This window comes from Symphodus melops (assembly GCF_947650265.1).
Source record: "Symphodus melops genome assembly, chromosome: 8".
Lineage (NCBI taxonomy): Eukaryota > Metazoa > Chordata > Actinopteri > Labriformes > Labridae > Symphodus > Symphodus melops.
In genome coordinates, this window is record NC_136698.1 from 6076927 (window position 1) to 6089189 (window position 12263).

The 12263-nt window shown below is 39.7% G+C and overlaps 1 protein-coding gene across 1 annotated transcript in view; it reads right to left on the minus strand.

The window, feature by feature from the left end:
• Nucleotides 1-6567: 6567 nt before the first annotated feature.
• The window catches only part of raver2 (ribonucleoprotein, PTB-binding 2), a 67432-nt gene continuing 61736 nt past the window's right edge, over nucleotides 6568-12263 (minus strand). Inside the window, exons 13-16 of the mRNA XM_079351311.1 lie at nucleotides 10933-11043; nucleotides 10137-10238; nucleotides 9135-9353; nucleotides 6568-8111 (exon numbers count right to left, since the gene is read on the minus strand). Coding sequence (XP_079207437.1) covers nucleotides 7971-8111; nucleotides 9135-9353; nucleotides 10137-10238; nucleotides 10933-11043 — 573 coding nt within the window. The 3' untranslated portion in view covers nucleotides 6568-7970. The remainder of the gene's footprint in view (nucleotides 8112-9134; nucleotides 9354-10136; nucleotides 10239-10932; nucleotides 11044-12263) is intronic.

Genomic DNA, 12263 nt, shown 5'->3' on the forward strand with positions numbered 1-12263 from the left:
AAAAAAACAACCTGAATCATGGAAAAACTCAACACCATTAAGTATATTTTATTTTTAAAGTCACTTTTTTTAAAACTACATCTGCACAGGAACAGAAAATCCAATAATCTTACATCCTGTGGATCTTTGCTCTCTCTTCATCGGTCTTATTTTCGTCATCCGTAAATTACTCAGTAAATCCCTAAAACAAAAAATCTCTTATTTCGCATCATGTTAAATCCAATCTCCAGACTGTGAAGAATGAGATTGTGTTGGTTTAATATCATGTTTAAGAAGCTGTTTGCACTTGATATTTTCTGCCTAAATATACAGCACTTGTTAATCAAGCTTGTTAGGATTATTGAGCGCAGTACCTTTTGGAGACACTTGGGGGCAGCACCACCTCATGTTTCCCATGACGCGAGTGTTTTTAAGCTGCCCTTCACATCTTTTCACATGTTGATATACTAAACATAACATTGTAAAAAAAAAAAAAAAAAAATCTGTCATTGTTAACGATTGTTTTTTGAAGGACTTTAAATTTGAGGAGAGTTTGAAGTGAGAAAATCAGTGACCTAACATGGCATTTGTTTATTGTGCATTTCATTTGTAATCCTCCAGAAAAACTATAACAGTGTCTTTTATGTGTGTCCATGTTCTAAAGGTGTGAGCAGAGGGTTTTTAATGTTTTGAATCCATCAGCAGCTGTGAGCCGTAGTGAGTCCCGTCACGCTCAGTCAGCAGTGGTCAGTTCTTTTTCCTGCAACTTGTATGGCTTTAACTGTGAAAAGAAAAGACTGTCACAAGGACACAAGTGCGCTTCAGTCCACATTTTATTTAGGAATGTAAAAGACAATTCCTTCTGCTCAAAATAAGAGAAAAGAAATATATATATTTTTCAAAATAAAATAAGATGAAAGACTTGTGGAAGTTAAAAGTATCCATAAAAACACAATGAAAAAATAAATAAAATCAATGTTGTGTTCCTGTCTGTGTCAGTCCTAATGCGTGACATCATGAACGAGTGGAAACAGTTTGATATATTACAGCTTTAAGTATGCATGCTCAAATGGCCTTAGAAATACCTTGTTCACAGTAAAACGACAGCAACGTCAGTGTGATAAAAAACTTAGCAAAATCTACAGTTTATTTCAATTTCAAAAAATCCACAAAAACTTTACAAAGCAAGAAGCACAGCAAATCTAGATGACCCTACAACCACTGAAACATGTCGGAGAAATCTAAAATATTATTGCAAAGCTTGGTGATCAACACACACACACACACACACACACACACACACACACACACACACAGTCATTCACTATTGCAAAGTTCAGCTTCACCATTGACCTTATGTAATTCACAGTTTACATCCTCTGGTACGTTAGCAGTGAACTGGAGCTGTAGCTGGCCTGTGTTTGCTAAAGAGATCAATCTTGACAGGATTCGGGAGTTTTTTTTTCCTTTTCTCATTTCAAATGACACTGCAGCAAAAACCATGAAGCCCAAAGTGGACGTGCATCCATACGTTTGATTTGCTTCTTTTGCAGTGAGAGCCAATCATCACTTGAGATCGCAAATGATTTATGTAAAAGCACAAAAACAAACGTCTACTGAACTTCCCTCATCAGAGTGGGCAGCGGCAGCGTGTAGCCATGGCCGAGTCTCTCACAGTGACCAGCGTATCGATTTGTTCTCTCGAGTGGCGGAAAACTTGAATAAGAAAAATCTTTCCTTCGTTAACGTTTATCTCTTGATAAAAAGTTAACAACAGGAAGTAACAAACAAATATTAAAGGATGCATGTTTGCTCAGTGCTTCCATAATGACAGCATCATGATGTCAGTATCACGATTCTGTAAGCAACTGAAGAGCCAAAAAAACCAGCTGCTGCTGCAAACCCACAAACAGATTTTCCTGTGCTTTTTAAAACTGTGTGTTCCATCCTGAAGGGCATCATCACATCTAGTCACAGGCACAGAAGAAGAGTGAGAAGCCTTTTTTTTCTGAAAGTGCATAAGAAAAAATTCTCCTATAAATAAAAGAAGTTTCCTTCCCCAGTATACATAAAGAGCATGTATAATGTGGTGGACAGGTTTTGAGATGATATTGGCAAATTTCCAGAATAGTACATCCATCATTTTAAAGAAAGGCAACATTAAGACCTTTAAGGTGAATTATTTTGGCATCCACTTCTTTAGTATTGAAGTGAAGGAGTCCTTTGTTTGAAAAAAAACACTTTAGGGCGATGAAAAATAAGTGGTGGTTAAACAATGTAAGTGTTGAATGAATCAGATTTTCTTCATATCTAAATGATGTGGAAACATTTGGAAAATGTAAGCTCACAACATAAAATGTCGACTTATTCTTTATATAAAAAGTTCCTTGACTCCACAGCAAGGTTTGCTAAAAACTACACTTCCCAGCTGTTGCAGAAGATTATATATGTAAGCCTTTTTCCAATACATGTGTGTCTTCAGTAGGAGTGAACGAGCTTTAGGATGAACACAACAGACGTCATGTACGGAAGTGAACAAAGAGCTTTAAATGTGTCTCTTTCTATGTGATTGGTGCTGATTAAGTGGCATCAATGTTCACATGAACTCATCCTAAGATTTACAGGTTTGGAGGCTGGGTGCAATCTGTGACCTGTGTCCGTGTTTGAGTGACTACGATTAGACTGTCGTCAGATATCTGTTGATCAGGGCAGGAGGGACGAGGTTTGTCAGTTAGCCGGCAGTCAGTGAAATCAATATGAGGGCTGGGAGATTTTATTCCACAGTTCAGACAAGGATATACATAGAAACATAAAGGCAATAATCTATATGTAAAGATTTGAGTTGTGTGAGAGTGGAGACGAGGAGAAATGGTCTTTGAGAGTCGATCTAAAGAAAAACAGACACTGAGTGTGCTGGAGTGTGTGACAGCTCTACATGTGTGTGTGCGTCATGCAGAGGTATGGCAGTCCTAACTCTTCACAGAGCGAGAAGACACAAGATGAGAAAGCAGAAGGACAAACAAAAGAACAAAGTCCCTGCAGGCTCAACGTCTGAAAGCAACTGGAGTTGTTTTTCCATCCCCCCCCCCCCCCCCCCCCTCTCTCTCTCTCGCTTTCTTTCAACATCCTTCTCCTCACCCCCGTTACCTGCCAAGCCCAGAGCACGTTCTGTTATAGAAACTCACAGACTTACCTTTCATACAATTACTGATCCAAAAATCCTCATACACAAAACACAGGTGCACTCCTTATCTGCAATTCACTAACATTATACAAGACCAGGAACAAGGAATCCAGAGACAGTGGTTCCAGTGAAAGCCCGACAAATAAACCAATCTGCATGTAGGCAGAACTCTTACTGCGTCGAGAACAAAACTGGCTGCAGGAAAAGAGGACAGCATTCACATTGTTGGCTGTCCATGTCTCCAAGTCAGAGGGGTATACTGAAAGTGGATTTGGAAACTAAAATGTCAAGTAACAGCTTAAAAAAAAAAAAAATCAACAGACTTCGAGGTGGAATGAAAGAAAAAGCAATGAAATCACCAACACATGACCAAATTGTCAACAACCTCGAGGCCCTTACGAAATAACTGCATTTATTTCTGTATTGTTGTCATAGCAACACACTAACAATATGAGAAATGTTAGAAATCCCACCGTAGCCCAAACCAACTTTAGACCAAAGATCTGTGGGGGACTTCAGATCAGCACCACACAGCTCCATTAAAGACACTAGACATTCTTCTATTAGGATATTCTGACTTGGTTTTCAATACATTATTGTGTAAATAACTTTCAAACTGAGTGCTCTGCCTGTTTTACCAGCTCACTGAGCCTGACCGTGCTGGAAAGAGGAAGATGGGGTCGAACATTTTCACAAACAGACTGGCTCTGACTTTGCATCATTTTTGCACTCGCAGTAAATTTGGTGCATTTGTTTTTTTTTCCTACAGATTTTATTTTATCTCCTGCCATTGTTCTTTGCATTGGACTTGTCTCTGTTATTTTTTTATTATTATTAATTTGCTTGATTTCTACATTTGGAGCACATCTCTGCTTGTGAGAATCCTTTGGACTTCTGCATTGTGTTGACCTTTGACAGCTGTGGTAAAAAAAAACATGTTCTGAGACCTTCACAAAAAGCAGCTCTACAGATGATTTAAAGGTAGAGAAATGATTCTTCTAGAGGTCTCAAAGCTTCATTAACACCCCTGATTTCTGTCTCAAAGAATCTGCACACTGCGCTCCTGAATCTGTACTTGCTGTTATTTGAGCTCACACTGATTTCGTCCACAGTTTTTTTTATCAACACACGCTGATATATACTCCATAGTATATAGGCATGGCTTTAGAGGAAGTGAGACAGACTGCAGAGAAATCGCTGACAGTACATTTGGAACATCACTTTAACAATTCAGGCCTGACACCTGAATACATTATGAAGACAGACATGCAGGCAGGCAGACGGGAAAACATTGATACAGACAGCGCTGTCTAAAGTCTGCTGCCTCATCACTTCACACGTACAAACACACTGCTCTGAACACAAACCAGCAAACACTTACAGAGAGGTGGCGGCGTGAGTAATGACCTGTCAAAAAGAGAGCATATAGGTGTCCGGCTGGCTTCTTTACATCCACTCACACCAAGAAGCAAATCAAACCGTCACTTAGGGCAGAGTGGAGCAAAGGCACGCCAGAGCGGACAGCCGAGTTTAGAGGAACTCCTCAACACACAGTTGTTTCAGGGCAATGAACTGATTTCATATAAAACAGAATTAAACTAATGAATGAAAGATTTTTGTCAGTTCCATTCAAATTTAGAAATATCTGATGACTTTGCGTTTATCTTGGTGTGTTAAAGCGCTTTAATAAAAGCTGATTACAGGCCGACAACAGTTACATTAAAAGAGAATCACAAAAATGAAAGCATTAAAGATGATGAGCTCGGCCTCCAGAAGTCTCAAATCACAAGGAGAAACTAAGACACCCCACAAAGACCTGAGCTACGACAGTTAGGAAAAGTTAGTAACATTAGGAGGAATGGAAAATAGAAGACATGTAAAGGACAGATAGGAACTCGGATACGTAGGGTCGAGTATTTGCAGATAGAGAGAAGCCCTCAGATAGTACTACAGAACATTGATGGAGAACAATGAGAGCCTGCATCATTACCAGGTTTCACTTACATTACTACTGCACGGGTATAGGTTCTTCTTCTACTTATCAATGTGCCTTTAACCAGTCGATTTTCTGAGGGTGTAAGTAGTTATGTTTGGGGACTGACGCACTGATTGGTTCACTCGCTCACAGCTGATACCTCATTTGGAGTTGTGATAGTGTCAGTATCAGATCACCTCTAGAGGAGAGTAAAGCATGACGTGCTTCAAATAGCTGAATAAGTGAACAGAAAGAGTGAAGTTTTAGGTGTTTAGTAACAGTAGGGGAAGTGTGACACGCTCAAAGGTCTGAATCTAAATCCTTCCTTTACACTTTTATTAAAGGTTAGGCACAGCTTTATGAAAATGAGTAATTCTGTGTTCATGTTGTCCATCAATGCACACAAACTCTCCTCCGACAGGAGAGAGAGAGAGACGTGCACACACACAGAGACACAAAGAGCACGAGCTTCGTCCTTCTTCTCCGGCCTGTTTGTGCACAAACATTGAGCAGAATCCTTTATTGCATTGGAGGGCTGTTGTCTTCAAACTCCATATTCAAATATGTTATGCATGCATGCTTTCCAACGTGTTGCAATGAGTTGACATTCTCACACCCTGAAACGCATCACTGAGAGCAGACACACAAACGAAGGGAAAACATGCAGGTGTGTGTTTGTGAGTATGTTAGCAACACAAAGTAAACACAAAGAATTCAGCAACAATTATTGCCCTTAGTTTAATGTGATTAGTACTTAATAAGCATACAGATACGCTCGGCTCATCTGCTATTGTGTCTGCATTACAGTATGTTCTCTCTGCCCAGGACGAGCGGTCATCTCATCAACTCACTCCACACATCAGACGTGTGTGTGTGTGTGTGTGTGTGATCTGATATCACCTGCACTTGCCTTTCACAGTGTGTGAGCATGGTATTTCTATTACGTTACACTCTTCAGACAGAGCTGTGAGCACACGTACAAATAGTAAAAAATATTTTACTAAGTCATTGAGTGTGTAATGCTGCGTGGAAGGCCAAACATTTACACCAGAAGAGACACCTTTTACATTCATCTTTCTACACTACAGTTATTGCCTGTTCCTTAGACAACCCCGAGCTGTCTTTTCAAAATAACAAGCCCCTTCGTGATCAACATCAAACACATTGTTTTTAGACATGAAGTATAGTTCAGTTCACAGCCTTTGCTCGACGCTCGATTTAAAACAGAACGAGGAAAGAATCGTTTCACTGTTCTTTTGTAAAAGCAGCTAAGATTTAAATCAACAAGTTGTCTTTCTCACGGAGGCAACTTAAACAAAAGTTTCTATCATTTTAACGAAGAATAAAAAAACTAAATCCAGATTATTCAAGGATTATACGGATTCATATTGACAAGATATACCAAGTTGAAGAGACTTCATTAATGAAACTCTTGTCCGGGTTTTGTTTCTTATGTTTACTGTCTGATAGGAAACACTCAGGAACTGCTTCTTCTCAGTCTGGAGGTTCGATCCAGGACACAGACACACAGTCTGAAACCTTCATGCTCTAACGGCAGCTGGAAATGGAAGTAGAGCCTCTTCTTTCCACAATCACAACAGCTCTTACACACACACACGCACGCACACGCACACGCACACGCACACACACACACACACACACACACACACTGGTGTTAAGTTGAATAGAAGAGAAAAAAAGAGAAAGCACTGTACCCCAGTATTTGGCTTCAATGTTCCAAACCAAAGCAGAAAAATACATTTAAGTCAACACAATCTGCTTCAATATCTATAAATGTCTTGAATTGCGTTGGAATATTATTATTATTATATTATCTTACAAATATATAACAGTAAAGGTTGACAAAAGAAGCAGACACTTCATCAATGTTCTCCTTCCATTCATGTCGAACAACACGCTCACACACGAGCTTTGAAACGTCCATTATATATGATATTGTCTGTTACGCATGGCTTTATATATTCTGTACTACACACTGTATTTACACCAGCCTTTGATCCTCTCCTTCACAAAGGTCCATTCATTAAGGGAAGCTATTGTTAGTCACCACAATAAAGGGCTTTGATTGGTTCAGGCCCTTTTTGTTTTCCTGATGTGCTCCCAAAACCTTGGGAGTGAAATGGCTGACACTTCCTACAGAAAAAAAAAGCAAATAAGCACGCATTAAAACACACACTAACACGCACTCTAATTCTCTGCGGGGGAGGTACAAAAGAGGAACCTGGGCAATAAAAGGAAAAGAGAAAAGACACTGAAGCGAGAACAAAGACATTTCAGTTTGGACTGACTAATAAAAGCAACAACAAAAGACACATTTTGTCTTTTCTAAAAGAGACAGACCTGAGTAAGACAGGTCCTATGACAGGCTGAGCAGGCAGACAGGTCGCCTGGCTGCAAGTACAAAAGCAGCTTATAAGCACAGATGCAGTATATTGAAGTTTACATTATGATATAAAACATGTACAAGATCATTTAGGTTAAGTACAGTTGACACACTGAGAAACAACAGTTTAAGTTTAAGAGTTAAGGCTTGAACAGGACAAAAGCAACACCGTGTTTACGTGTGTGTGTGTGTGTGTGTGTGTGTGTGTGTGTGTGTGCGCGTGTGTAAATAAGTGCCAGAATCAAAGAGCACTATGGCTTACTTTCACTTGCGCCATTTGCATTCCCTACTTCTAATAAACTCATTACCTACTGTAGGGATGCAAAATAGCCACCTCAGAAAGGCCACCAGAGGGAGCTGTGACACCCAGCAGACGCTGTATGTGGCTCCCTCTACAAGTGTTAAGCTTTAAGTAGGTTTGGTTTGTACTAGAGCCTCTTCCTCTTAAAGTAGTCGGCGTACTGTCCTCCCAGGCCCTGGGAGTGCTGCCCGATGTAGGCACCGTCTGATGATGTCACTTCCTGCACTGCCAGCTGAGGGTACTCTCTCTTATGGCCCCTTGTCTGGTTCTGAAAAGACAAAAAAACGGAGGTGTTTTTATTGCCCTTATTCAAGAAAATCTCTCATGTTAAGAGGAACTACTGCATCTACAAGTACACCAGGCTCGACAGTAGACCAGTTTGTGCAGATCTTTAAGAATTTATTTCAAGAACATTTGTAAACAACCACTATTTCAAATACAATGTAATGCACTCCTAACCTTATATTGTTCAACCATTCCTTATATTGTTCATTTTGCATGGTCCAATCACCAAGCTCAGTGCAGGATTACGTGAAGTAAGTAGCCTAATTCTTTTTGTTTGTCATTGTTATCATCACATTTTTTTTCTCTACACTTTTCTACACTGATTCCCAAACTCGCAGGACCTGGTACGAGTCAGGATGTGCTGAGGACAATATGTCACCCATTTTCTGCAACAGAAAAACAGGGATGAGCATAGACAGGAAAGAAGACAAAGATAAAGTTGAAAAAGGTTATTTGAAAAAGAAAGAGGAAAACTGTGTGAGAAGTTTTACCTTAAAAAAAAAAAGAAAAAGCATCCAGCATGTTTGTCTTTTTAAGCTCTAGCAGTTTGAGGATCTCCCGCTAAAAAAAGACCACAGAGGCTGTCTGCACAAACAAATGTTAGTCTGTCTAGAGATGAGGCTTAGCTCAGGCGTCTGAAGCCTCAGATCATCCTGCTTTCTGTCTCATTATGAGAAAAACACCACACCAAGCAGTGACACACTATAATATGATATTGTCTTGGCCTTTAAAGGATAAATCTGACCCACATTTCAAATTAATACTTTAAAGTCTAAGAACAGAGATCTTCGACCACAGCTCTGCAAACAGTTAATACTGCCCACTAATATCAGACGTCAGAGCAGAGACACAAAATGAAATGTTTGGATTCTGTCACCTGAGCTGAGCGAGCTAACTCGAAGCTTCTAGTTCTTAATTAAAAACATTGAAAAGGGACATATAAGGGTTTTTCCAGGTGAACTTAGGTGAATCCTTTAAAAAAATATGGGTGTGAATCTCTACTCACGTAGTAGTAAGTGTTCCAGTCAGTAGCAGCAGTGTGTGGGTGCGTGACTGGGTTTGGTGTGGCTCCTGCCGGGTGTGGCGGTCCGAGGAAGCCGGGCATTAAAGGCAGGGTGCTGTAAGCTGGGAGCACGGCAGCAGCTGGAAGGACGGCCGGTGGAGGGGCAGCACCATTACTGACTGCGTGCAGAGACACTCCTAGAGGCTTACACACATCTACCTCCTAAGAGGCAACACACAACAACAAAGCAGAATGATAAACACTCTTAAGCCCTTACATTACAGGGTTCATTATTGTTGAAAGCACCTACAGTAATGAACTGACTGTTAATTATCTCATTTACAGTTTTTCACTGACTCGACCCAGGCAGAACGAGCTATGAGCCTAAATATTAAGGAAGACGATATGGGGTGGACTGTTAGACAGAATCCATGTCGATACGAGAAAACTTGGGTTAAGAAATTGTACAGTACACACCGTAACATGTGTGCCCCCTAGTGGTTAAATTAAACAAATCGGTGATGTCACTCGTTCAGCCTCCTCTATAATAAGTTCAGAATACTTGTATATTATGCCACAAGATGTTATAGTTTTAATAGTTATGTGTCAGAATAAAAGCTTAAATGTTAATAATTTCTGGACTGAAAAAGGACTTAATGTGGATATACTGTGTTTTGAATTAGCTTGTTCATAGAAAAGCTTTATCTTAGGGTCCCTGGCAGCAGCTGTGGTGATATTGTGTGCAAAATGTAAAGGGGATAGCCATCGAAGAGGGCTGCAAGGATTGGGCTGAAACGACATACACTATAAAAAAAATAAATAAAAAAAATCTTCTCTGACTTTATCTAAATAGCTTCAAAATCGAGAAGTAGATATAAAGTGATTTGAGGAAACAGACTTGTGCATGTCACTATAGTTTGTCATAATTTAGTTAAGGATGGTGATACATGAAGTGAGTACATGAAGGAGCTCTGTTTGAGTGCATGTGTTTGGATGTGAGTGTACCTTTGTGGCGTAGGCTTGGTTGGCTGCTGCAGGTTGTGAGTAGTACTGAGTGACCGCCTGCATGTAGGAATTGTAATCCCCGTAGGTCGTGACTGGGGGAGCCTGAAACACAAAAAGATTTTTCAACACATGGCGCAGGTTTACTGCATCTATCCTGTAAAGGTCCTGACTGAATTTCAGTTTAATATTTCAGATAAAATAATTTAAAGGCAAACCAACAGTGCAAATATGTTGGTAAGAAGAAGTATTAAATTTTTTAATGATACCAAATTAAAAACAAAACTTAAAGAAGAATCTGCACTGTCATGGTGCTAACCTCTGACCTTAAAGACTTGACCGCACCCTGGTCAAACAGTTATAGTATTCATTTAAGATGTACAGGACTATCAAGAACTAAACATCTATCTATGTGTAGATTTACAGCCATGTTGGAAGTTTTAATTCTGGATTTTATGTTAGTTGTATCTATTTTTTTTTACCTTATTATTTAGTTAATTTAGTACACTGGGAGGCATTTTGCCCTTTCCTTGAGACAAAGCCATGCAGCAAACAAACAGCTAATCAAACCTGGGCTGTCGAGGGACACGAGATCAATATGTTGAATATGTTGTTCAGTATTTACCCCTAATTTATCTTTTCATTGTCTACTAAGTAGGAACATATTTTGACCTGACCTATGTACTGTAGGAACCTGTTTACAGAGACCAATCAACCTGTATGTTTATGGTCAAATAAATGCACATATAAATGCAGTATACTACACAAACAGATGCCCTGCTGTTTAAAAAAGAGTTACCTGAGTGTGCTCCTTGGTGTAGTCTGTGGCTGTGCTGTCCTGTAAAGGAGCATTGCTGTATGTGTGAGCTTGTGCTGCTTGGTAGTGCTGGTACCACTGCTGCATGGCCTCCTATGGTACACACAACCCACAGACACACATCAGAAAACATTGCAACGATGCAGAGTGGGGCTAGCAGACAGATCAATGTTTGCTCGGTCATTTTCTTGTCTCTGCCGGTTATTGTCCTCCTTCTTTATTTCTGTCTCTTTCATTATTTTTTTTCTTTCTGCCGATGGCTCTGCCCTGTTCCTCTTCATCGTCTCCACTTTCCAGACATATTAAGCCAAACATTTTATTGGTTATCCAATCATGATTCATTAGTATGGATGAGTACACTCTAATTAATATTTGAAATTGGGTTTGTAAAACACAGCAAATATCAAACGTGTCACTTGCTGCTTAAGGAAGAAAAACAATGGTGATAGAAACAGAGAAAGAAGAAAGGGGAGAAGAAAGAAAGAGAGGTACAGACAACCAGCGAGGAGAAAGGATTCATCACTCGTTCAGAAGGAAGTGTTGAGAGAGAGGAAGGAGCAGGGACAGATGGAAAGACAGCGCGCTATCTGCCAAATCCTATCTCATTCTCTCTGTCCAAATATCCCCACCAATTCTCATCTAACACCTCCCTGCCTCCAACATTTACAGCTCACTCTGTCACTGCTGCACCCATCCACTCATTATGCATCCATCGATCATCTATTCAGCTGACATCCATCGCTCACCCTTTCGTTTTACACATTTTAGGGAGAGTAAAGCTCAATACCAATTTGTCATATCCACATTTTTCTGTTGCTATGTTTCAAAAACAAAAGGCATTATAACGTTGTGCTGGTTTATCACAGGTTAGGGTTGTATTAATGTCTCTCTTTCACTGCAACTGAAAAGACATTGAAAAGGCAGAACAACATATTTTAACCAATGGACCACTGTAACACAACAGCTAACATTAGCATAAAACCACATCATTGGGAGGGGAGGCATACATTGGTATCAAGTGATGTTAGCTAGCTGATGAGACTTTTTTCCTCTTATGTTGTTTTGATAACTTAAGCTGATAACTGTAAACCTTTTAAGATAGCCTACAGGCATTTACTTGTGGGTTACTAGAGTTAGTCTGCTGTTTGGTCGTGGTTGTTTGTATTTGAGTGGTTTGGATAATTGTTACTTATAGCTAACATGATTGTCTATCATTGGAAAGGCATACATTCTCATTTCAGCTTTTGTATGTTAGCCTTCTCAATACATTTACAAATGTGTTATTTGAAAACAATAAATCAGCAAATTGTTAA